Here is a 27693-nt window from a genome sequence, read left to right as displayed (position 1 = left end):
AGGTAACTTTCTTCATTGCATGGAATGCCTTGAGTGCCTTGCCTTGTGACGTACACTTTATGTTGACACGTACTAGATTGAATGCCTCAAAACAATAAGCAACTTTGCCTTTTAGAGCCCATAGAAATTACTGATGGACTGGCCGACTGTTGGTCAACCAAGTCCTGGACAAAACCTCCTCGAGCTGCTGCAACCGATTGATCATCACTCACATATGTGCTAGCCGACAACCCTCACTTGTCCTCCGCTAGTCCTTCCCTGCCCATGACAGCAACCGATGCTCCAAAGTTTGGTTCTAATCTAGTTCTTTATCTTGTTGCATAGTTGCCCTTCAGGATTAGGCCTATAGCCCTGCACATGGCTTGCACACGACACATGATCCTCGAGATACAGTGGTTTAGACAGTATGCAGTGTGCACCCATTCCTGATTGGAGGCAGGACACTTTCACTATCGTTGAAGGTTTTCCTAAGCCCCTCGGGATTCACCGGGATTGGAGCATTCCTGGAATACCACTCATTTCCCATATTCAGGCCCAATGAGCCATAAGAAAAGCAGCAAAGTGTGTGTTGCTATATGTTCGCTCTCAGTCTCATGCAGGTCAGACAACACCTGTAGTGGAGCAAAGGATGGCTGGCCTTTTGTTTCAATATAGCAACATCATGCTGCGAGATGACCTTCCGCCCAGTAGACCTGAGGACCATCGCATAGAGTCGGTACCTTGTTCAGAGTCTCCCAACAAGTTCCCCTACCCCCTTTCTAAGGCAATGGAGAGCGAGCTAGAGCAGCAATTATCCCAGCTACTGCGGTCTAGATTTATCCGACCTTCCTCCTCCCCATTTGCCGCTCTCATTTTGTTTGTCCAAGAGAAGAATAAGACCACACACTAATGTGTGGATTAGAGGCTGCTCAATAAGCTAATAGTTAAGAATAGATTCCCCATGCCCAGAATAGTGTACATCCTAAAACAACTCAATGGTGCAAAAATTTTCTCTGAGATAGATCTTAAGAGTGGCTACCATTAAGTTCAGATCTTTGAGGCCAACATTCCAAAAACCGCCTTCAGTACCGAGCGCGGCCACTTTGAATTTGTGGTGATGCTCTTTGGACTCACCAACACACCAGTGATGTTCAACAAGATGATGTCTTGGGTTTTTCGGGATCTCATTGGCAAATGTGTCATCATCTTTCTAGATGACATTCTTATCTTCTCAGGGACTACAGAGCAGCATGGGCGAGATGTGGCACAAGTTTTGCAACTAACTTTAAGGAAGGGGATTGGATATATCTTTGCATCATGAAGTAGCGGCTAAAGCAAGTGGACAAGCGTTGTCCCAAGCTTTCATTCCGAAGTTTCGGCCCATTTCCCGTCATTCAGAAGTTAAGTGATGTCTCTTAAAGTTGCCGGAAAGTTGGAGGACTATACACAATGTCTTTCATGTTTCTTGGTTGAAGCCATAAGTAGGTCCACCATTGCAAGATATATCAGAAGAGCAACAACTAGATATAATTGATGAAGCCGAGGTCATAGAGCCAGAGAAAATTCTCCTCCACAAATGGAAGCATGGCTCCACTCAAAGAATACGACAGTTTTATACGAAGCTTAAAGACCGAGAAACCCATGAAGCAATATGGCTGAAGAGTTCTTTCAAGAGTACTGCCAATTGTTCGCGGACTACTTGGAAGCCCTAAACTTGCCGCTAAGTTAAGCAAGAGAGAATGTCATGTGCACCCTGCACTGGGGTGCGTTGTAGCACACTAGCATGATCATCAATGCAAACAGTTGTAAAGAATAGTACCATTTTTATAGGAATATTTGTCAGTTCAGTCTCTGAGCCTTAAAGATCAGTCTGGAGTCAACCCTCTTAATCCACTTGGCGAATTCATCTAATAAAGTATGTAGCAGTTAGCCATTGCATGTAGTCAGTTGTAGAACTTTATAGGTTTGCATTTGGTCCAGCCAAAGGGCCAGCCCATAGTGTCATCAGCCTGTCCAAGGGATGTTCACAGCCCTGGACATCAGACTAGCATCTAGGACCAGTATGCTCCAATCGCCCAGCATTTGCAGCAGGCCGACAGCCTAACTCTGCATGCACAACAATCGACCAGCTTAAGGACTCTACATATGCTCCAATCGGCTAGCCATCTGTGTCTACCATGTGGGGAGCCCGCTGCCATATTGTACTACCTTTTTGGTCTCATATACTTTCTGGGTCTTTTGAAGATGTCACTCTCTCTCTCTCTACCGACGTTAATACCTCTCTCTCTCTCTCTCTCTCTCTCTCTCTCTCTCTCTCTCTCTCTCTCTCTCTCATAGCAATTTGGAACTGTAATGGAGTCCTATGGACACATTCAGGGAGACTTGAGGAGATGATGGAGGGCCGGGATATCATCTTGATGACAGAGACACATGAGAGCCCGGAGAGGGGCTTACCACGGGTTGAGGGTTATCAGTGGGAGTCCGCTCACCGACAGGGGATGAGACAGGCCACCTCCCGAGGTTCCGGAGGTATTGCAATGCTTTTCAGACATAGGTTACATGAGCATGTTCGAGTCGTAGCACGAGACTCGGAGGCGAGATACATGTGGATTAGCTTACGTCTCTCGGAGACCAGATGGATTTATATCGCCCTTTGCTACTTTCCTCCGAAGGGGTCGTGGTTTGCCACCACCGAGGAGCCGGGTGGAGGAGAGGCTAGTGAGTCTCCATACTCTGTCTTATCTGAGGAGATCTTACACTATTCGACACTGGGAGAAGTCTTCTTGATGGGGGACTTCAATGCACGGACTCAGAGCAGACAGTGCGAGATCTATGACTTTGAGGATCCCTTGAGACTAGAGTCGCTAGCTACATAGGATACACGGACCACTCGGATCTCCGTTGATGGAGGAGCTGACAACACTGGATATGGGCAACATTCGCTGGAGCTTGAGGCCCGACACCATCTCGTTATTTATAACGGGATGACTTAGTGGCCAGATTCAGGTGGGTTGACTTGCTTTCCAGTGGGAGGCGGCAGTAGTACAGTGGATTATGTGATGGGATCCCGGGAGGCAGCAGATATGGTGTCTCACTTCACCGTACCACCATGCCCCATTGGGGCGGATCATACATACCTATCCCTCACTCTCAGGAGCTTACTGGAGACCCACCCACCCATCATACAGCCACCACGCACTATTTTTCACTTCACTCAGGACCTAGCCGAGGTGTACGACTATCATGTTCATGATTAGCTATTTGCCTTAGATCCATCGGCACCCATGGCCATGCTCACCTCCTAGCTCTCACATGTACTGCACTCCGCAGCCGTGAGGAGTTTCCCATACCACATACAGACAGGACGACCACCTACATCTGGGAGCATGCCCCAGAACCGATGGTATGATGATGAGTGCAGAAACCTTTACCGCAGTCTCCGAGTGCAGAGGGCTCGCGGGGAGATCACCCAGAGGCAGGCACGCAGGAGGATGCATACTCTCACCCGCCGTAAGCGGCGAGCTTATGAGGAGGCTTAGTACTGGGACATATCACATGCTCATGAGCAGAGATGCTGCTGCTGCTTGGAGGAGACTCAGAGAGCCCCGTCCTCCCACACCTATTGCCGATCCTCAGAGCTAGCAGACATATGCAGAGAGACTTTATGATGTGCCTGCACAGCCCCCTATACCACAGCCCACAGAGCCATGCTCCATAGTCTCCACCTTCTTCACCCCACCTATGGTTAGGAGGGCCATATGCCGACTCCAACATGGACGGGCGACAGATCATACAGGATTACAGGGAGAGCATCTCATCTATGCTATTGATACATTGGCACCATTTCTTGCTCATCTCTTCAACAGAGCTCTGTCAGAGAGGTTTTCGGCTGAGTGGACGATGCACACTATTGTGCCGATCCATAAAGCGGGAGATGTACTAGACCCCGGGAACTACATGACCATCATGATTGGCCATATATTGGCCAAACTACACGGGGCAGTTTTGGAGGCAGAGCTGAGCACTCATGCAGAGGTTGGGGGATTGAGAGCAGCAGGCCAGGCAGGCTTCCGTCGAGCCTTCTCGACCATCGACCACATTTTTACATTGAGGTGCCTGATTGATAAGGCCAAGGCACGGAGGCAACGGCTCTATTGTTGCTTTGTGGATTTCCGCAAGGCATTTGATACTGTGCCCAGAGAGCGCCTCTTTCGGCGACTACAGACACTAGGCATACCTTCAGACATGATGTGGGGCATATACAGGCTATATAAGCATGTCTTTAGGAGAGTCCGATGCCCAGAAGGCTTGTCCGACGCAGTTGCTAGCACGGTGCACCACTGGTGTGAAGCAGGGGTGCCCACTCTCCCCCACGCTCTTTGGGCTCTATATTGATGAGGTGGTCGATTACATCACACAGGGAGGCGGCTCTGGGATTGAGCTATCAGGTATTACTGACCATGTTATGCTTTATGCTGATGACATCGTCTTGGTATCTGACACGCAGGTTGGGCTTCAAAGACACCTTGTGGCTCTTGATGACTCTGCGCACAGCAGGGGCTCACAGTGAACCTTGGGAAAACCAAGGTTATGATCTTCCACACTTCACCCGCAGTCAGGAGCCACACTACTCTCACATTAGCAGGAGGGCGGGTCGAGGTGGTGAGCTCTTATGTTTACCTTGGCATCACATTTACTAGCTCAGCTAGACGCTTCTCCATGGCTCAGGCAGTCCGGGACAGAGTGACCCGAGGGTATGCAGCTCTTGCTGGCCTTGAGCATCAGTGTCATCAAGCACATTTTCGGGAACCCCGCACGAAGGGGTGGCTCTTTGATACATTAGTGACACCAGCCTTGATGTATGCAACAGCGGTTTGGGCACCAGGGCTTGCAGCCTTCACATGGGTATAGCTGGAGAGACCACAGATCTTGATGCTCTCGAGGATGATACGCAGCAAACCATCCGTCCCGCACGACATTGTTCGAGCTGAGTTTGCTGCACCACCTATGGCAGTGGAGGCATTGTTCAAGATGATCTCCTTTATATACAAGATGAGGGAGATGCCCACGGAGAGATTATCCCGTCGAGCTTTTGAGGCATCCAGACAGCTGGCTGAGGCTGGACACACTGGATCTTGGTATGCACAGATGCTACAGTGGTTCTCACATCATGGGATAGACATTGAGCGGTTGCCACCTTTTCAGTATGATCAGTCTGCTCCACGGGGTTACCTCTCTCTCAATGAGAGGAACAGAGTGATGAGACAGGACATATGGCAGCACTACATACAGGAGACATGGACAGCACCAGAGAGCCCGCTACCACCGAAGATGCTGTATTACAGAGACCACTTTATGAGCATCTCAGGGGATGGGTTTATACATCGACCGCAGTACATGGATGTATACATGCCACACAACTCTCGCATTGCTATTGGACAGCTACGAGTCTCATCACATCAGCTAGAGATAGAGGCTGGGAGAGCGGCACGGGTTCCCAGAGCTGAGCGGATATGCAGATTGTGCTGCGAGGAGGTGGAGACTGAGGATCACTTTGTATGTAGATGTAGAGCCCACCAAGGGGTCAGAGATAGATATGCAGGATTGTTTGAGGAGCACTCTTCACTACATCACTTGATGGAGGCCTCGGACTAGCGACAGCTTGGCAGACTACTACTAGAGCTTCATAGTTCTCGAAAGAGACTCCTCCAGACACCCGCTCCCACTAGGGGTGGACCGTGGGAGACAGTCCCAGCTCACAGATTTCTTCCAGAGAGCTATGCCAGTGCCAGCTGATGTACCACGTGGGGTGACCGCACAGAGAGCAGAGGAATTGAGAGCCAGGAGGAGACACCAGATGGAGACACAAGAGAGGCTAGCTCGCTTTCATTCAGACTCAGGGTACATGTTCACGCCATTCACAGCCTCAGCATCGGCGATGTATGATATCTTATATCCCTCTTATGGCACTGGATGGAGTTAGACATAGATCTGCATAGCATGCTTGTACTACCCCTTCAGCATATAGAGATGCATCTTGCCTTAGCACTCCATCCACATCCCCACCCCCCCTTATATTGTTTGTATATGCGCTCCACCGATCCATGATGATTCACAGTTGTATCCAGACACATACACACTTTTTCTTTTCTTTCTTTTCTTCCGATGACCGGAAGAACACAGTTGTATTATTTTTTGTCTCATAGGCCGACTTTGGCCTCTCGTAGACGTTAATATATCTTTCTTTCTCTCTCTCTCTCTCTCTCTCTCTCTCTCTCTCTCACACACACACACACACACACAAAAAGCTTGGATTTGACATTCCCAGCTCATAGCTCTCATCTTTGTTTCCTTTTGTATCATGATGAGATTGATAGAATGTGCAGCGGAAGAAGGGAAAGTGGAAACACAGTAGATGGAGAGAGTGAGAGAGAGAGATACAGGTGAGAACCTGCTCTCAATATCATCATCCAAAGGAATACATGTTCCGAGCAAGAGCGGAGAAAACCTCGTATGTGAGGGACTGCAATAAACAATGCTAAGCAAGCAATGAAGAATGAGGGAGACAAGCCAGCTGTCACCATTTGGCCACCCGAATGGTTCACTCTTGCTTTCACACTATGTACATATTGGATTGGTGTCCATGGCTTATGGAATGTGCCTATGCATGTGATTGACACGTGTCATGCTGTATAGTTGGATATGATAGTCCGCTGGGAGTTGACATTATCATGCCCGGAATATTTGGAGGACTTGGCTTTCCGCTGGGACTTGTGCCTTTGTGTACATGCCCGGAAACGCCTGGAGGATTGGCTTTCCACTGGGTCTGGTATCGCATATACTTGCCTGGAAACGCCTGGTCTTATATGGTTTCATGAACGGAAATTGCTCATGCCAATGCTGCATTGCATAGCATCTTTATGTGCTTGCTTGCAAATGAAATTGCATGCTGTTTTCATGCCTGCATGACCTATGTGTAGTTGGACGCCCGCCCGTGAACCGTGTGTGTGAAACTGTCTACTGACATGGTTGTGTGGCACCCACTTCATTAAAGTTTGGGCGCCCAAAAGTCACTTATAAATTATGACCGCTTCCAAGTTCACACTCACTGAAGTCCCGAGGCGGACAAGACTCAATGTCCAGGACCTGATCCTCCCTTTTTACTCATAAATGGGCATCTCCCCATGTCCTCTCACCTGATTGGACCCCAATTCACTTACTTATTAAGAGAAAATTTGTGTTTTCTCTTCATGAGGATTTTTGGAGGCTGAAAACTCTGTTTTTTCCACCATTTTTCTCCATTTCCAAGCTCTCCATAGCCATACCCAACTTGCTAGGGTGTTTTCCAAGCTTCCAAGAGTGTTTCCAAGTGCTAATCACTCTCCTACTCACTCCCAATGACTGAAATTCAGCAAAACAGCTCTCATTTTTGCTGTAATTTCTGGTCTTTTTGCTGAAAACCCTAATTTCAGCCTTTCTTTCTCAAATTGAACCATAGGGGAAGCTTTCCCAGGGTTCCCTTCATCCTCTTGAAGACTTTTCTCGCGAAGGATTGCGGCAAATCGAAGATATCAACACTTCTAAGGCTTCCAACGCGAAGGCTTCCGCTTGCAACAACTTCTATGAAGACTGGTAAGCTAATTGGACAATGTGTTGTCATTACTTATTCAGTAGAAGGACAGGACTCCTTGTTTAGCCGCCCTGTGTAGTATTTCTCTCGTCTTATGTGCTCTTGAAGATGTTGCTACCTTGCTTGGTAGAACATAGAGCCAATGGTAGAGAATATGGACATTGAAGTCGGGCCGGGCATCAAGGCAGCTCCTTGGTGATCTACATCGACATACCAATGTTTTCTAAATGCTGAATTTCATATGCATTGACATGGAGGATTTGGCAATGGATGCCCGTGAAGCTATGTATTGAATTTCTCCAATAGTAATACAATTTACTCAAGGGAGGGGTCGGCCGTTCCGGCTCATTGTGTGTCTCTTGTCAATTCAGCAATTTACTTCTTGTATTTGAGCAAGTGTCCTTCAAATCTTAGTGTATTTAAGTGTATTGATTAGCATTGTGTTCAACCAAGTTACATTGGTATCAGAGCATACGGTTCTCTTTCACTTCTATCGTGAGAGACGATCACCGTGAACACTAGCTATCTCTACACTTAGAACATTATGGACAGCCATACAATGAATGTTGGAGATGCTAACACAAGAGGCAGGGACAATGAAATGCATGCCTCCAATGCTTTACAGGATAAGCAAACTCATGTGGTGCACAATAGGGAACATGAATATGTGGGACAGCCGTCCCGTGTGGCAAAGAGAAGATGCAAGAAGAAGAGTCCATAGTCTTGAGGGCTGAACTTACTCATATACAGGCTCTTCTCCATGCACAACAAGAAGAATTGAATCTCTATCGCCACGAGGATCCATTGGTACATGATCGTTTGAAGGCCAAGAAAGCTGAATCTTATATGGATCCATGGTTAGTTAGTACAAAAGGTACGGTACGGTACGGTGCGATAAAATACGGTACTAATTGGTACCTTAAAATTTTTTGAGGTACGGTACGATATTAGTACGTTTTTAAAAAAAAATACTTCCTAAACTTAAAAATTGTAGACAAGAAGTTACAAAATAGTAGAACCATGAACATAATGTCATCATGCCATTAGAGTACAAAATTGCTACAAAAGGATAGGCCAAAAACTCATGGCATGGGCGACCGCCAACATGCGTACATACATGATACTACATACTACAATACATCATCGATGGGCTAGAAGGAGATAGATGCCCAATGCCTAGAGAGCTATAACATATCAAAAGTCTACATCATCACCAACATCTGCATGATTATCAACATGATCACTACTAGAGTGTCCATCAAGAGAGTTCTTTGAAGAGGACTCTTCGAAGGTGGACGAGACGCTCTGGGGATCATTCTCGCTAAGTAGGTTGCCATCATCATCAAACAAGGGCTCTCTAGGCAGTGGGGTATCATCATGAGGGGGCAATGGAATATCATCATGAAGGCGGGGATTGGAGCTCGAGGATCCCCGCCTCACATATGTGCGAAGGCCACCCTTTGCCGATGCCGAAGCCGGAGGCCTATGAACTCCAACTGCTCGGCCCCGTCCATGCTGACTCCTGGTGCTGCAAGTATCTGCTGCCACAAGCTCACTATAGAGCTCCATGAAGATTGCCTCCTCCTCCTCATCAGGCAATATGATCGCTTGCCTAATATGGCAATGGCAAGTGCACATGCTCCTGACAAACAGCTCCCTATAGGCTGCAAAGGGCGATGAATGGCTCTCTAGAAGACTGAAATTGCTCCACGCAACAACAACAACAACAACAACAACAACAACAACAACAACAACAACACAAAAAATAAAAAAATTAAAAAAATAATCGTACGGTATCGTACGAATCCGTACAGTACCATACCGTACGGCAGGTACGTACGGTTTCAGTCGTACGACGTACGGAACTAACCCTGTATGGATCATGCAATGACAATGATTGCTCAAGAGTTGCACATGCAACCGAGGGATGCAGCACATGCATACTTGGCTCGTACCGAGGATGCCTATGCAAAAAAGGCAACCATTCCACATGTCTTGGAATCCCCACTAGTGCCCGAACAAGAACTTATGTCTAAGAGGATAAATCTCCATGCTATGGGAGAGGAACAATCAGTGACTTCACGCCATGCAGGAATACCTTATGTAGCCCGTGAAGGATACAATGTTTATGGCAGTGGTCAAAATGTATGTCAAATGCCATTGCTGGCTGAAAATGTGCATGCACAACACATGCAACATGGGCTGCAATTTTCTGTTGGTGCAGGTATTCCGCGTATCTCTCATGCCACTCATGCCTTCGAGTGTGCTCGTGAGGGAGAAGTTATGGCTGAAAATGTATCAATGCATGTTGAGGAGCCAGCCATGCCTCATGCTTACAAGGCACATGTATCTATGCCTTATGCATCACCTTTTGGTCCAAAAATGATGCCAATCACACAGGGGCTGTTCCAATGGACAAACATGGGGGAAAACATGTTGAGATGCACACACATGCATCAAAGTCTCGTGACTTCAAAGCCGGAGACAAATCTATGAAGTTTGACACATATCATGGGGAATATGATGCATCAAAGGCACTTGCTTTTATTGCCCAGTTTGATATTGCTTTCAGTGATCAGGATTTCACTCAGAAATCCATGATCCGGCATGTAAGCATGTTCATGAAAGGCATTGCTGCCCATTGGTGGCTCACGGAGAAGCTCTCACCGAATCCTGTTAGATCATGGGAAGAGTTCAAGGAGAGGTTCTATGCTCAATTCTTGCCTCCCAATGCATTGAATGAGATAACAATGAAGTGGGATTGGGTAAAGCAAAATGAGGGGGAATCGGTAAATGCATATATACAAAAGTTTTGGAAAGTGCTCTTGGAGGTGTCTCCATTTATGCATGTCACCGAGGCGGAAAGGAAGAGAAGGTTTCAATCGGGGTTGCAACCCGTGTACAAAGCGGGATTACAAATGTATCCTGGTCATACCTTACACCAATTAATCGCCGCCGCCACCACCACCGAGCAATTGGAACTCAAATTGAGTCGATCCAATAAGGCTAAACCCTCATTTCAAGGCAAAGTGAGGGCTGTCCAAAACCTGCAAAATGATGGACAGTCACCTAAAAGGGACCAAAACCAAGCCAAATCAGGTCCAGAAGCTGAAAATAAGTTTGCTAAAAAGCGCCCTTATAAGCCGGCAAACTTTGGTCTTAGTGCTGAGAAGGAGGAGCAGTATATGCGTGAAGGCAAATGCTTTACTTGTGGTAGCACTGAGCACATGGCAAGAGCATGCCCAAATAAGAAGAACAAAGCTAAAAAAGCTAATGTACCGAAGCCTAATGTGCATATGGTTCCGGATGTGCAGGGCAACACTTCACATGATAGCAAAGATAGGGTTGTATGTAAAGCTTGGGGACAGCTCAAAGATCAGCCCGCTTTGTTCATGTTTGATGATTGTGCATCTGAAAATTTCATATCCACTCAGATGGTAGCTGCTTTGGGTATTGAAGTGGAGGACATGGGTCCTCAAATTGAAGCAGGGGCTACCTTTGTTGGTAGAGAAGTGCAGGTCATGCCTATTTTTGGCAAGTTGCGCATACACATTCAAGGCTATGTGGATCATGAGGATTTTCTTGTAGTGCCTTTAAATGGCTGTGATGTATTGCTTGGAAAGCCTTGGCATACACGTATTGATCCGTGCAAGGCTTACAAGACTAACAGGATCACCTTCATGCATAAAGGCCGAGAACATGTAATTGATGCTAGTGAAGAGGGTGATACCATTCCCCTTGTATCTCATGTACAAATTAAGAAAGTAATGAAAAAGAGTATTTTTGCGTACTTGATTTTTGTACGAGATCCTGTTGTGTGGGAGAAGGATGAATTAGGGTTAGGTTAAGAGTTCATGTGTGGGAGACATACACAGAGAAGAACAAGGGGGAGAGAGAGAGAGAGAGTTGTGGGGATGAGTCAACTCATGAGGCATGAGTGTGTGACTCCCCTATCACACATGTATATTGCACTAGTACACATAGTGCACTTAGTACATTAAAAGTACTAAGTGTACTATGTACTATAACTTATGGGCTTGTACACAGAGAAGAACAAGGGGGAGAGAGAGAGAGAGAGTTGTGGGGATAAGTCAACTCATGAGGCATGAGTGTGTGACTCCCCTATCACACATGTATATTGCACTAGTACACATAGTGCACTTAGTACATTAAAAGTACTAAGTGTACTATGTACTATAACTTATGGGCTTGTACACACTATAAGGGTGGGTATAACGCCTTTACCCCAACAACCTCCCACTTAAAGGCAAAGTGCCCTTAAGTAAAGGAAAAGAAAAATCAGCATGTACATGATAATATACAAGGCCAAATCAAGGCTGAAACTGGCCTCATCCAATGCCCATCAAGTGTCAGCAATGAGCAAACCGCTCCGGAGGCAAACTCTTTGTCAACAGATCAGCCGGGTTGTCATCCGTATGAATCTTAACAAGCTGAATTTGCTTGTTCTCTATCACCTCTCTGATGAAGTGATACTTCACATCCACATGCTTCATCTTTGCATGAAAGACAAGGTTCTTTGCCAACTAGATGGCACTCTGACTGTCACAATGCAACAGTGGAATATCCCCTGTATAACCCAAATCAACCACTAACCGAGATAGCCATAATGCCTCCTTGCAGGCCTCTGTGGCTGCAATATACTCGGCCTCTGTAGTAGATAAGGCTGTGCACTTCTGCATCCTGGATATCCATGACACAGCACCACCTGTGAATGTAAATACATAACCGGTAGTAGACTTCCGGTTATCTGGATGACCGGCATAATCCGAATCCGTGTAACCATGCACTAATGCATCCTGTTTGCCAAAGCAAATGCACAAATCCTGTGTGCCCTTCCCGAATCCGTGTAACCATGCACTAATGCATCCTGTTTGCCAAAGCAAATGCACAAATCCTGTGTGCCCTTCAGGTATCTCATGACACCTTTCACTGCTTCCCAATGCTTCTTGCCAGGGTTGGCCATGTATCTAGAAACCACTCCCACTGCAAATGCAATGTCCGGCCTAGTAGCAACCATGGCATATATGAGACTGCCACAAGCTGAAGCATACGGAATCTTGGCCATATCAGCCCTGTCTCTATCTGACTGTGGGCTGTCCATAGCACTGAGTTTCACATATGGAGGCAAAGGAGTACTAGTCTTCTTCCCCCCGTCCATATTGAACCTCTGCAAGACTTTGCCAATGTATTCCTTCTGAGACAAATACAACACATGCTGATTTCTGTCCCGAAGTATCCGCATACCCAAAATGTGATTTGCATCACCCAAATCCTTCATATCAAAGGTTTGATGCAGCCTCTGCTTCAAGGCATCCATCTCCTTACGAGATTTCCCGGCAATCAACATATCATCAACATACAAGATGAGGATCAATAGACTGCCATCCAAAGCTTTCTTGGTGTACAAGCAGTGATCTATGTCACTTCTCCTGAATTTCTGGGATTTCATGAATGTATCAAATTTATGATACCATTCCCTTGGTGCCTGTTTGAGCCCATAAAGACTCTTTTTCAGCTTACATACAAGCTTCTCCTTTCCACTCACTGCATAACCCTCTGACTGCTGCATATATATCTCCTCATGGAGATCACCGTGAAGGAAAGCAGTCTTCACATCCATCTGAATCAAGTCCAGATCATCATGCGCAACCAAAGCTAACACAGCTCTAAGTGTGGTCATTTTGACCACTGGAGAGAAGATCTCCTCAAAGTCCACACCATATTCCTGCTTGAAGCCCTTAGCCACTAACCTGGCTTTGTATCTTGGCTTTGCATCTGGTGCAACTTTGAGCCTGTATACCCATTTGCATGGCAAAACCTTCTTGCCTGCAGGCAAATGCACCAACTTCCAAGTTCCATTTTTATGCAGAGAATCCATCTCTGACTTCATGGCACGCTCCCAAAGAGCCTTATCTGCCCTCTGTAAAGCCTCCTTATAACATGAGGGCTCCCCACAGTCAGTGAGCATCAAGTAGTCAACCCCTGGAACAAACCTGTCAGGGGCTCTGGAGGGTCTAGTGGACCTTCGTACCCAATGACCATCATTTGCAGGTTGCTGTCCAGCCTGCATATCACCCATTGGTGGCTCCTGTTCCATGTCATAAGGCTGAAAAATCATGCCCGGTATCTCCTCTAACTGTGGTATATCCATAGGGATATCTTCTGCCATCTCTGGCTGTCCATTTGGACCATTTTCAGCACCATTTAAGGGCTGGTTTTCCTGCTGTAATGGCTGATTTACAGCCCTTTGTTGTTGTCCATGATGTCCATCATCATCAAAGATGACTCTGCCAGGCTCCTGTTGCCTTGCAGGCTCCTTATACATGCATGTTTCATCAAAAATGACATCATTGCTGCGTATGATCTTTCTATTCATGGGATCCCAAAGTCTATACCCCATTTCACCTCTGTCACCATATCCTAGGAATATGCATTTGTGAGACTTAGGATCAAGTTTGGTGCGCATTTCCATGCGTATGTGCACGTACGCAACGCAACCAAACACTCTCAAGTACTTGTATGACGGAGGCTTCCCTGTCCATACTTCTTCTGGCACTTTCCCACCAAGCCTCGTGTTAGGTGACCTATTTATAAGGTGAACGGCTGTCATAACAGCTTCAGCCCAAAAACCATGAGGTAATGCAGCATGTGACAACATAGAACGGACCTTCTCCTGTATGGTCCTGTTCATCCTCTCTGCTGTCCCGTTTTGTGGAGGATCATAAGGAGTAGAGAGCTCCCTCTTGATGCCTTTAGCATCACAAAAGTCCTGAAACTGTTTGGACATATACTCTCCACCATTGTCGGAACGCAAAGCCTTCAGTGTTTTGCCAGTTTGATTCTCAACATGAGCAACAAACTTCTGAAACACTGAGAATGTATCACTCTTCAAACGAAGAGGATAGACCCACACCTTGCGTGTGGCATCATCTATAAAAGACAAAATATTTTGCCCCTCCCAAAGAAAGCTGAGGCATCTCACATACATCTGTATGCACAAGCTCTAACTGAGCATCTTTCTGTCCAAGAGCTTTCTTGTGGGGGCACTGTAGTTGCCTACCATATATACAATGCTCACAAAATTGAAAACTTGAAAACTTTAGAGAAGGCAAGTAACCCAAACGAGACAATTGCTCCATTCCTTTGACACTCATGTGTCCCAACCGGCTATGCCACATAGAAATTTCCGGCAGCTCGGTTGCATTTACATTAGCATGGTGACAAACACCTGCATGCATGAAGTAAAGAGTGTCCACCTTAGAGCCTCTGGCAACAACCAGTGAGCCCTTACTAATTTTCCACTTTCCACTACCAAATGTGGTAACATAATCAGCATCATCAAGCTGTCCAGTAGAAAGCAGATTCTTCTTGATCTCAGGCACATGCCTGACATCATGGAGCATAAGTTGTGAGCCATCTGAAAACACAAGCCTCACATCACCTCTGCCAAGAATCTTGCATGCATGGTTATCACCCAAATAGACCACTCCTTCATTGCCAGCAGTATACCTGACAAATAAGTCTCTGCAACCTGTGACATGAAAGGAGGCACCTGAATCAATGATCCATGAGTGCATACCATGACCACCTGTAAGAAGTGAATGGGCATCAAGTGAAGACGTAAAGAGGACCTCATCCTCACTGCCACCTGCATGTGACACATTGATTTCTTCAATCTTGACTCCACTTTTGCCCTTTGACTTTACATCTTTGGCTTCATCTTTCTGTTTGTCTTTGCCTTTTCCCTTTTCCTTTTGATCATTTTTCCATTTGTAGCATTGCTTTTTAATGTGTCCCTTCTTGCCACAATAATGGCATTCCAAATCCTTTTTGGAGCGAGACTTGCTCCTTCCCCTTTCTTGGCTTTTCCCCCTTTGCTGGGATCTCCCACGTGCATTCATTGCATTGGACTTTCCAACAGAGTTGTTTTTCCTGTTCATCTCTTCTTGAAGAAGAGCACCCTCAACATCTGCATATGACAGCATAGCATGCGAATTGCTAGTGGCTGTCCTGAATGTGTCCCAACTCTCTAGCAAAGTGCATAACAGAAAAGTGGCTTTGAACTCATCGTCCATTGCCAACTTTTGATTAATGACCTGGCTGACAATACCATTAAACTCATTTAGATGGGCTGTCATAGACGCCCCTTCCTTCATCTGAAGACCTATGAGTTTCTTCAACCAATACACTTTGCTTGAAGCACTTTGTTGGGCATACAAGTCCTGCAATCTCTGCCACATTCCCCAAGCTGTCTTCTCTTCACGAATGCTGAAAAGTAATGAATCTGACACAGACAACATGATAGTAGATCTTGCCAGCTCATCCATATCTTCCCACTCTTCAGCAGTAAGAGAAGCGGGCATTACACCCCTTTCTTTGATAGGCTTGTGCTGCTTTTTCTAGAGCAACACATTGTAGCACTGGGTTTGCCAAATATCATAGTTATGTGAGCCTTCAAGCTTCTTGATGTGAAGCAATGAAGAGCTCTCACCTGTGGTTGCCATAGCAATATGCAACCTGTCAATGCCTGACTCCCTGCAAAATGTGCAAACACTGCACCAAAAGCACACAAAGTGCTCACAGTTTTTTCTCCCAAGCTTTATCTCCCACTGCGGAAGCAAGAATGCAACTTTTCTCCCACTATGTGATGAAATCACCAAAATCTGGTTGCTGCAGATTTTGGACAGCACCTTAAATGTGCTCTGTTGCCCTTCAAAAGTACTGTACAGCAGTACCAAGTGCTCACCAACGATGTACCAAACCTGTACCGGCAAGTACAGCAGCTAAAATTGAACCTTTTGGTCACTCAAAACAGTGTACAGCCATGCCAAAACTTGCACAAAGCTGTGCCAAATCTGTACCAGCAGGTACAATAGCAATAAATGCTCTTCTGGCTGTCCAAATGAGTGAAAATCAGACTTTTACAGTCCCGTACACTGCATACAACAGTCCCGAACAGAAATTGGGCAAAAGCCCCTTGACTGCAAGCTGATTTTTGAGGATTCAAGGCATAAAAGTCTTGCCTGCTGCTTTGCCAAGCTCAACAAGCATACAAACTTGAAAAGCCCCTTGAATTAAGATCAATTTTGGATCATACATGGTACATTGACGCACATGAAGGCATCCAGAGTGTTCACGATGCTTCCCCTTGGCCACATATACATCAAATACATGAAAGCCCCTTGATTTACAGGCACATTGAGTGCTTGTAAGGCATCAGCACATTATCCACAGCATCAAATGCAATTGCCTGCATGCAAATCAACCAAATCGGCACAAAAGCCCCTTGATTTGCCCTGCAATTTGCTGCAATTTTGCCCAAATGTGCGATTTCTCACATCATACAGCATGTATGAGTGCTTAATTACACAATTACATCAAAAGCCCGAAATTTTGACATCCAATTTCTTGCAAATTGATCTTGATTGTGACCAATGTCCTGCAAATTGATCCTGATTGTGACCAATGTCACCCAATTTTGCCAATTTCGCTCAAAATTGAGCAATTCGGCACCTGTATCTGCTCAATTGTTCATTGTACTTGCTCAATTGCAAATCCCAAAAAAAAATTGAGGAAAATACCTTGTAATTTCTGATTTTTCTTCAATTTGCAGGCTGAATTTTGATTGCAGATGCTGTTGCAGGAGAGGGGGGCAATTCTTGCTGATGTTGCTGCAGAAAGAGTGCTGCTATTGATGCTGATGCTGATGCTTCTGCAGCTGTAGCTGATGCACGGCACGGGCTTATGAATGAATGTGCTGTTGAGGTTGATGCTGCGCTGAGAGTCATAGATCCCTTCAGGCTACTGTGAGCTTCTTCAAGAAAGCGAGCTTGGCCTTCCCCAATCACAAGGGGTTGCTCGAGTCGTCATGCCCGCCTGTGCGCTTGACTCATAGACCCATTCACACGTAGACGCCTGGCTGCGAATGATTCAACGCCCGGTGGTTTTACACCGTCGACTTTATTTCCGCCTGGTAGCAACACGTCGCCAGTCCACGCTCACCGCACCAAGGTTTGTGTTTTCGCCGCCTTCGCCCAACCTCCGCCTACGTGTGATTCAACGCCCGCCTTCGCTCATGTTTCGCCTAGCGCTTCTTCGCTCCACGCTGAAGGGCCAGCGCTGCCTTCGCCGTGTAGAGCTACCACACTCGCCTATCAATGGCCAGCGTTTTTGCACGCCTTGTCTGCCTGCGATTGCTGCGAGCAAGCTTCACTGTTCTATGCTGGCCGAAGGAGGTGTGAAACGAAAGCTATTTGTAAGCACCTATTCCACAGCCTGAGATGCTATCAAGAGGGAGAGGAGAGAATGAAGAGGCTCTTATACCAGTTGTGTGGGAGAAGGATGAATTAGGGTTAGGTTAAGAGTTCATGTGTGGGAGACATACACAGAGAAGAACAAGGGGGAGAGAGAGAGAGAGTTGTGGGGATAAGTCAACTCATGAGGCATGAGTGTGTGACTCCCCTATCACACATGTATATTGCACTAGTACACATAGTGCACTTAGTACATTAAAAGTACTAAGTGTACTATGTACTATAACTTATGGGCTTGTACACACTATAAGGGTGGGCATAACGCCTTTACCCCAACACCTGTTGAGGAAAATAATGTACATGTAAACACTCTTAGTAATGATAGGCTGAAATTTTTGCAAGAGCACAATGATTGTTTTGCTGATGAGTTACCAAATGAGTTACCACCTGTACGACCAAAAGATCATCGTATTGATCTTGTGCCGGGTAGCTCACCACCTAATAGGCCAGCCTATCGTGTAAATGCATCCCAGATCATGAAGCAAGTAAATGAGCTTCTTGAGAAGGATTTGGTTCAGCCAAGCTCTTCCCCATATTGTTCACCGTCCTCTTAGTTCAAAAGAAGGATGGATCCTTTCGTATGTGTGTGGATTATAGAGCTTTGAATGAGCTTACCATCAAGAATCGGTTTCCGATTCCACGCATAGACGACATCCTTGACAAGTTGGATGGATCGGCATGCTTCAGCCGAATTGATCTCAAGAGTGGATATCATCAAGTGCATGTAGTGCCTCAGGATGTACACAAAACTGCTTTCAGGACAGCATTTGGGCTTTATGAGTATCTTGTTATGCCTTTTGGTCTTACAAATGCCCCGGCTACATTCAATAGAATGATGGATCGCATATTCCGTGGGTACAGAAAATTTACAGATGTCTTCTTTGATGACATCCTAGTCTTCTCGAAGACCGAAGAAGAGCACAAAGCTCATTTGGCTATTGTTTTTGAAGAGCTCCATAAGCATAAACTCTTCATAAATGAAAAGAAGAGTGAGTTCTTCTTGTCAGAGATACATTATCTTGGACATATTGTGTCCAAAGATGGAGTGCGGATGGATCCGGCAAAGATTGATGCAATTCGGAATTGGCCCGAATTGAGTTCGGTGCATGAGATCCGTAGTTTTCTTGGATTATGCTCTTACTACTGTCAGAATCGTGTATGCGGAAGCTTAACACACGCAGTGAGAGAGAGAGAGAAGTTGACGAACAAGGCTTGAAGTGCTTTAGCAATGAATAGATGATAATTACAATGGGTGGGCATGGGTATTTATACCCTCACATTGGAAATGGCCGACTCATGTAGCATAAATTAAATAATAACTTATGCCCTTTGTTAAGACTCGTTTCCACATGAGATACTACTTTTAACACCCTCTCTGTAGCTCATAGTGGGCATAGATGAAGAAACCAAGTCGATGTAGATGCAACCATGGACACCTCAATACTGGCCGGATACCGAATACACCTCGAAAAATGCACCAAACAACCTGTCTCCTCAAGGAATGCCATCTTGAGCTTCAGCTGCCACATAGAATAATGAATTGCAGACAACTCCACATCCATGATCCCCCATTCATTGAACTGCGAACACATCACGTTCAAAAAAAAAAATCCTCTGAACCTTGAACTGTCGACACACGACGCCCAAAATTCTGCTACACAATGAACTAGGAACTCATCCCAACCATAGTCTACTACCAATGAACTACGAACACATCACGTCCATAGATTTGTCAAGCTGTTCCATGCCAGATGCATGTGCCTTGAACTCCGACACACGGGTCCAAATCACCAAAACGGGAGCACAGACTGCCCCTCTCTGCCACTCACATGCCTCTCTCTGGCTGAAGCACGTGGTAGCATCCATCCACCAAGCTAGAATGCTGGAGCATGTGCCAGTGTAGTCCTCGCCACACCGGCAGACGCCGTAGCATCTCTAGTAGAATCACTGTCACTGTCATCCTCGTCAGCTTTGCCTTTGCCTTTGTCATTCGTCGAGCCTTGAGCTTTAGCTTTGGATTTGCAATCCCGAGCCAAATGCCCTCGCTTTCCGCACTTATAACAACAGCTCCTAGACTTCTTATTGGATTCCGATGCAGCATGTGCCGATTCTACATCCTTCGGAACTCAAATCTTGCCTTGGGAAATGAGCACTGCTTCCTCCTCAATGAGAAAAGAGCTGAGATCATCAAATTCCAGCTTTTCCTTCGTGACTTGTAAGCGTAATGCCCTCGAGACCATCTCGTACTCCTCAGGCAACTTCGTAAGAACCAAGGCAGCTAACTGGGTACTAGTTAACGCACTATTCATAGCCGATAACTGATCATGGATAACCTTTGCCTTCATTAGAAATGACTGCATAGAGGTCCCGGCTTCAAACTTGATGGAAAACAACTGGCCGAGAAGGGTTACTGCTCGCATTGTTGAGTCTCGATCAAACATTCCTACAAGCTTTGACCACATTTCCTTGGCAGTCTTTAAAGTCTGAATGGCAGGGGAAATTTCCTTGGTGAGAGATTCTGCAATTGCCGACATCGCCTTCGCATTGTGAGCATCCCAATCCACAAGAGATTTGAGAAACTCCTCCTGAAGACGTGTGAACCGATTGCTATCCCTTCGGGGACGTTCCTCCGAGCCATCAACAATGTCCCATAAGCCTTTTCTGCTAAACCATAGCCTCATGATCAAGTTCCAATGCGCATAATTGTCGCCATTCAGTTTGTCGTCCTTGCTCGAACACGGGAGTCCCATCTTGAAAACTCCGTCCACCTCTTCTCAGTCGACTCGGTCTGCTCGCCTTGCTCCTTACTGCCTTCCTCTGCGCATCACCACCGGCGCTGCCTTGTAGCCGCTTGTGGTATTCACCAAGCACTGCTTTACTCTTTGTTCGGCTATGCTGGCTGCTGCTTGCAAGAAAAAAAAAACGCTTGTGTGCTCTGCCTACAAAAATGCAGGCCCTTTCAACACAGATGCCCTTGCGCTAGACTGCACACCTAGCTCCAGCCGCCTCCTTGCTCACTTTGGTTGGCTGCTGCAGATGCTCGCTATTCCCAGCCTTCACCTTCTTCTTCGTGCGGAGTGCATAGCCGAGGATCACGAGCGCCTACTGCTCCTTGCGTACAGCCAAGGATCAAGAGCTGAGCTCTGATACCATGTCAGAATCGTGTATGCGGAAGCTTAACACACGCAGTGAGAGAGAGAGAGAAGTTGACGAACAAGGCTTGAAGTGCTTTAGCAATGAATAGATGATAATTACAATGCGTGGGCATGGGTATTTATACCCTCACACTGGAAATGGCCAACTCATGTAGCATAAATTAAATAATAACTTATGCCCTTTGTTAAGACTCGTTTCCACATGAGATACTACTTTTAACAACTACCGCAGGTTCATTCGCCACTTTGCATGGATTGCTTCTCCTTTGCATGATTTGACAAAGAAGAAGGCCGTGTTCAAATGGACTAATGTAGAGAGAGATGCATTCCTCAAATTGAAAGATGCAACTACTCATGGTCCAGTGTTGATCGTTCCGGATTTGCAAAGTTTTGTGTGGAATGTGATGCATCTGAAAATTGCATAGGGGCTGTCCTTAATCAAGAGGGACATGCCGTGGCTTATGAGAATCGTAGATTGCATAATGCAGAGCTATCTCTTGGCATTTATGAGAAAGAGCTCTTGGCTGTAATTCATGCACTTACTATATGGAAACATTACCTTCTTGGGACTGATTTCACTGTGAAGACAGATCACCAAAGTTTGAGGTATTTTCTTACTCAAACTAAGTTATTAGAGAAGCATATGAGGATGGCCAATTTCCTCTCTATGTTTCATTTTCAGATCTTGCACACCCCGGGAAAGAAGAAAGTAGTGGCCGATGCATTGTCACGAAAGCCGTATGTAGCAGCTATCTCGGTTGCCTCTCATGGGGACTTGTCTACCATGCGTGATTTGTATCATACGGATGCTGATTTTGCCACTATTTGGGCTGATTTGATGGCTGGTCATGCACATCCCTCATATGTGATCAAAGAGGGTTATCTCATGAAAGATAATTGCCTATGTGTGGTGTCTGACATGAGACAAAAGGTTTTGGATGAGTGTCATGCTCCTCCATATGCTGGTCATAGAGGCATAATGCCTACTACGCACATGATTGAGCGGTATTTCTTTTGGCCAAGTATGGGGAAGGACATAGAGGCACATGTACATGCATGTATCACCTGTCAAAAGGTCAAATTTGATAGGCAAAAGGCACTAGGTTTGCTTCAGCCATTCCCTATTCCCACGCAGCCATGGGAAAGTATTACAATGGATTTCATTATGGACTTGCTACGTACCCAACAGGGTAATGATGGTTTCATGAACGGAAATTGCTCATGCCAATGCTGCATTGCATAGCATCTTTATCTGCTTGCTTGCAAATGAAATTGCATGCTGTTTTCATGCCTGCATGACCTATGTGTAGTTGGACGCCCGCCCGTGAACCGTGCGTGTGAAACTGTCTGCTGACATGGTTGTGTGGCATGTGAACGGGTGATAAGTATTACCCAATCTAGGCTCAAATAGCCCTTAGGACTTAGCCAATATTTATAAGTGAGTGCGTTCCCACTTCATTAAAGTTTGGGCGCCCAAAAGTCACTTATAAATTATGACCGCTTCCAAGTTCACACTCACTGAAGTCCCGAGGCGGACAAGACTCAATGTCCAGGACCCGATCCTCCCTTTTTACTCATAAATGGGCATCTCCCCATGTCCTCTCACCTGATTGGACCCCAATTCACTTATTAAGAGAAAATTCGTGTTTTCTCTTCATGAGGATTTTTGGAGGCTGAAAACTCTGTTTTTTCTACCATTTTTCTCCATTTCCAAGCTCTCCATAGCCATACCCAACTTGCTAGGGTGTTTTCCAAGATTCCAAGAGTGTTTCCAAGTGCTAATCACTCTCCTACTCACTCCCAATGACTGAAATTCAACAAAACAGCTCTCATTTTTACTGTAATTTCTGGTCTTTTTGCTGAAAACCCTAATTTCAGCCTTCCTTTCTCAAGTTGAACCATAGGGGAAGCTTTCCCAGGGTTCACTTCATCCTCTTGAAGACTTTTCTCGGGACGAAGGATTGCGGCAAATCGAAGATATCAACACTTCTAAGGCTTCCAACGCGAAGGCTTCCGCTTGCAACAACTTCTATGAAGACTGGTAAGCTAATTGGACAATGTGTTGTCATTACTTATTCAGTAGAAGGACAGGACTCCTTGTTTAGCCCCCCTGTGTGATATTTCTCTTGTCCTATGTGCTCTTGAAGATGTTGCTACCCTGCTTGGTAGAACTTAGAGCCAATGGTAGAGAATATGGACACTAAAGTCGGGCCGGGCATCAAGGTAGCTCCATGGTGATCTACATCGACATACCAATGTTTTCTAAATGCTGAATTTCATATGCATTGGCATGGAGGATTTGGCAATGGATGCCCGTGAAGCTATGTATTGAATTTCTCCAATAGTAATACAATTTACTCAAGGGAGGGGTCGGCCGTTCCGGCTCATTATGTGTCTCTTGTCAATTCAGCAATTTACTTTTTGTATTTGAGCAAGTGTCCTTCAAATCTTAGTGTATTTAAGTGTATTGATTAGCATTGTGTTCAACCAAGTTACACCAGCTATATATATGCCCATATGAAGGCAACCGACTAGGGAAAAAGTCCTCCATGACTGGGAAAAATAACCAAGACTCCATAAAATGGGAAATAATATGGGAAAACATATGTGAGGGGTGACCAACCCCTCTAGCTAACATGGTCAACACTAGAGGCTAAAATAGGACACCAAACAGGAAGCTAGCAAGAAGGGGATGATGTCTAACACCCCCTCTCAGCACCGGATGCTGAGTGAACTCCAAGAAGCCAGAGACGCTGTCCTCGATCAAAGATGAAAGACTGCAGAAACAGGTACCAAGAAAGCTCCACAAGCAATCTCCTCAACAACTCAGCGACAAAAGCAACAGAACAAGCTCCCAAGTACACCGCTCCTCTGAAAGAAAACAACCAAGTAGGTTGCAACGTGTTGCTCCAAATAATGGTTCCAAACCCAAGTGTAAGAACACTCCCCGAAGTCGAATGTCGTGTATCCAACCTGGAGAAAGTATGAAAAACCTCATAACCAACCAAGATCAGATCCTGTATATAATCAATCTTGGGAGAAGCAAACTGCTCCTCACTGCAATCCTCAAAAGAAATAGACTCAATCTACTCCAACTCTGTACCAAGAGTAGCCAAATACTGTACAAAAGCATCCTCTGAAAAGGTCGACATCGCAAGATGTAAAGACTCTGTATAAAAGATGGAGTCCGTCTGCTCGAACTCCGTACCATGAGTTGCCCAATGCTGTACATAAGTACACGCCACTGAGGTGGGCATCGCAAGATGAAAGGACTCCACATTCCCCTCTGAAAACTGATGTCGTCGGACTGATACAAGCCCAACCTAATTCTGATCCAAATCCAAAAAACTCTAGAAGTACCACTGTGCTCCAGGCACGATTAGCAACCATAGATCCAAAGCATCTCACTGGGTCCAAAAAACCATCCTCCAAAACAACAAACCTGCAGAACTGACAAGGGAAGGGGCATCCTCAGAAGCATCACAAAGAGAGGCAGAGGTAGACTCCTCACAATGAGGAAGGAAGCAGGAATATAAACTGCAGTGGTAACAAAAGGTTAGTACATATAAAAACCTTTGCCCAAATAAAGTTGCTAGTGGGCCTTGTTACATAAAATGACTTTGTGCACATTTACACATATATATTAATCTTGTTCTCACTTGCACATTCCATTAAGCTGAGTCCTGTACAAATTAAATTAAATATATTTTTATACGATATTAATTCATCAAAATTATGATAAAATATATACATGTAACAATCCTCCCATTTTGAGAAAGCAATTATCCTCAGTTGCATAAGAAAAATATCGAGAGAAGAAGATTATGATGTCATAACCTACAAGGTAAACTCAGAGGTCTGAACATGGATCAGAGGCACAAAGGTTTGGCTCATAGGTTCTTATGGACATGGAATACCAATCAAGAAAGCTTGTGCAACACGAAAATTGGTGATCATCACAGTGATTATCAAATAAAAAATAACATGTACAAAAAGTTTAATACAAAAGAAAAATGATCATCTTCACATCACCTCAATTGGTACCCTTGTATAGTGCGACACTTCAATCGGTACCCTCTCACATCTCATGCAGTGCGACACCTCAATTGGTACCTTCACACATATACCATCTAATGGGGGCTGATGCTCCTCTCATGTTCTATGTTCCTGGTATCCCATGATGAGTTTCCATGTGCGACACCTCAATTGGTACCTTCACACATATACCATCTAATGGGGACTGATGCTCCTCTCATGTTCTATGTTCTTGGTATCCCATGATGAGTTTCCATGGGACAATTTTGTATCACCCCACTGAGATAGCTATGTTTTTGTATTTTCCATTCCATGATGAGATATCCCATGCACAATATTGTATCGCTTTGGTCTCATAGGCCCATTGGGTCTTTAGCAGACGCTTAATCTCTCTCTCTCTCTCTCTCTCTCTCTCTCTCTCACACACACACACAATTTAAGCGGATTTTCAGCCCTGAAAAATGATCTGCAATGGAAAGCTAGCATACTTGCGTACAGGGCAGGGTTCTCTACATGGCGAGCAACACGGGAATGCAGGGTGCAGGCTCCACGCAAGAACTTGCTGTCTCGGTGGTAGTAGCCCATGAGGCGAAGGGCAAACCCTGTCAGACCAATGGGCTGGCGCTCCAACACTCGCAGTTTCGATTCCGGGGGGAGGGTGAGGGATTGTGGCTTCGAAGCGAAGAGCAGTTTGGCGGCCCCCTGCAAAAATGTGAAAGCAAAAAGAAAGATATTATCGTAACCCTAATCATGAGCAGAGAACAGGACGATTTAAAGGTGGGGAAGAAAAAATGGACACCTGCGTCTCGCTGTCTTCTACGCTTTTAGGGCCTTCTTGGAGTGCGGGGTTGGAAAAGAGTCGCAAAGCCTGCAGAGTGTAGTAGTTGCAGCAGTTGCGGCGACAGGCTTGCCTGCTCCATCTCGCGAGCATCGTGCACGCGCAAGGGAAGCTGGAGTATTGCAATTAAAGATATTTATTAAAGGGTGACAAGGCTATGATAATTTGTTCACTCTCTTAGTACCATATTCTAGAATTGCTTGGGTAGCTCGGCTTTGTGTATATTATTAAAATATATAGTACAACAAGAATTTAAAAGTACATTAATCCATTTTTAGCATGATTTTTTACTCGAACCCGACTTAACCGTCACTAAAAACTTGCCTTCATCCACCAAAGTTGTGATACCTTGTTGATCTTAAGCTAATTCGTCATGTTTTTCCTAATTTTTACAACAGTTGCAACTGCCTCCTCTCTTGCATGGAGTTCCTTCAGAGGGGTACTAAAGGTCCATGCAAAGCCAAAGGGATCAGCCGCCTTGTAATGCATTGTGCCTGCCTCCAAGGCCTTTGCATAGGCTACACCCACACTCATTGAATCTTTATAAGGTTTGTATTTGCTTCATCACTCATAAGCTAGATTCACCATTTGTGCCTATGATCTCTCCCGTACATTTAAAATATAAATGCACAGTAGTAGGAAGATGCACAGATATGAATGCACCGTAGTAGGGAGATGCACTTTTGAGAGTATATTAGCGTGCTTATCGAGCCATGACCCATGCTTATCAAGTCATGACCTATTATCTTAGTCAATGAAATCACATCTGTTATGTTTTGAAACCACACACGTCTTCGTTAATCGATCCACATTCATAGGGTACCAACAAGTTAATGATTCACCCTTGCTTGGCAGCCCAAATTTCTCACAAGAGACCCACTAAGGCCCTAAGTGATATTTCTTTTAGTATAATATGACTAAGGCCTAGGCAACCCCTTTCTATATGGGTTATATTTATCATTCAAATGTTATTAACCTTAGTGTTCTTGAATTCTAAAAAGAAGAAGCTTACTTTACAAAGAGAAAATGTTGGTCTTCCATGAACTCTTTTTCTAATCATAAATCATGTCTATTCTGGTCTCAAACTTCGTTGAAATTTTTGACTCTATTTGTCCCTTATGCAAATAGGTGTCATGACCAGCTTTAAGAATCTCTTTCCCATTACATTTTGTGGTGGCTATTATCACGTCATTACAAGCACGCTTAACCTAAGCCATGTTTTCCCCTTACCTTATTGCATGTGGCTACCTACCTTCTATCCTTGCCTTAGCGAATGGGACATTTGAGATATTGCTTCTTGCACCTCCCTTGGCTATGCAAGACACGAGTGATCCCCTCTTATACACGTGCTAAGTATTGTGAATACCTTCAAGTACACATAACAACGAACATAAGCGAGTAAAGTCCACATCAAACCACTTCAATCCCATACATAGCAAAAAGCATGGGTAGATCAAATCTACTACCAATTGCAATAGCTAGCATACTCATGACTAGCTTAAATCCTTTGAGTTCCTTCAATTTCGTAGTACTCAACATGCCTCGAGCTCATGGAGCTTAAACATATTGCCCACTTTGCCATTTGTTAAAGCACTTGTTCAAGTCAAGGATGGTGCTCGTTGTTGTAGGCTCAGGCCTAAGAGAGTGGACTTTGGCATGGAGGCACCCCATCATTAGGCTCATATGGTGGTGCTTTATGTGGAACAAAGTAACAATGGGACT

At 45.3% G+C, this 27693-nt stretch overlaps 2 protein-coding genes across 5 annotated transcripts in view; both read right to left on the bottom strand.

The window, feature by feature from the left end:
• LOC147618058 (ubiquinol-cytochrome C chaperone family protein) overlaps positions 1 to 26096 on the bottom strand; it is a 51810-nt gene extending 25714 nt beyond the window's left edge. For all 3 annotated transcript variants that reach the window (XM_086775298.1, XM_086775297.1, XM_086775299.1), the window contains exons 1-2: positions 25933 to 26096; positions 25622 to 25835 (exon numbers count right to left, since the gene is read on the bottom strand). In XM_086775298.1, the coding sequence (XP_086631424.1) occupies positions 25622 to 25835; positions 25933 to 26064 (346 nt within the window). In that variant the 5' untranslated portion in view covers positions 26065 to 26096. The remainder of the gene's footprint in view (positions 1 to 25621; positions 25836 to 25932) is intronic.
• On the bottom strand, positions 22490 to 25610 carry LOC147618059 (uncharacterized). 2 transcript variants are annotated; one of them, XR_015262164.1, is made up of 3 exons: positions 25312 to 25610; positions 24307 to 25211; positions 22490 to 24071 (listed from the first exon to the last, which is right to left on the bottom strand). XR_015262164.1 is itself a non-coding variant. In XM_086775300.1 (2 exons), exons 1-2 carry the CDS (start codon positions 24486 to 24488, stop codon positions 23798 to 23800), a joined length of 456 nt encoding a protein of 151 aa, XP_086631426.1. In that variant the 5' UTR covers positions 24489 to 25295; the 3' UTR covers positions 22490 to 23797. The 2 variants fall into 2 exon arrangements, 1 of the variants encoding a protein (XP_086631426.1); XM_086775300.1 differs by lacking the exon at positions 25312 to 25610 and having other exon boundaries at positions 24307 to 25295.
• Positions 26097 to 27693: the final 1597 nt, after the last annotated feature.

This window comes from Cibotium barometz, chromosome 35 (genome assembly GCF_041138505.1).
Source record: "Cibotium barometz isolate CiBa-2024 chromosome 35, ASM4113850v1, whole genome shotgun sequence".
In the NCBI taxonomy this organism is placed as follows: Eukaryota; Viridiplantae; Streptophyta; class Polypodiopsida; order Cyatheales; family Cibotiaceae; genus Cibotium; species Cibotium barometz.
The sequence above is the reverse complement of the archived record's forward strand: the minus strand, read 5'-3'. Positions and strand labels throughout refer to the sequence as shown.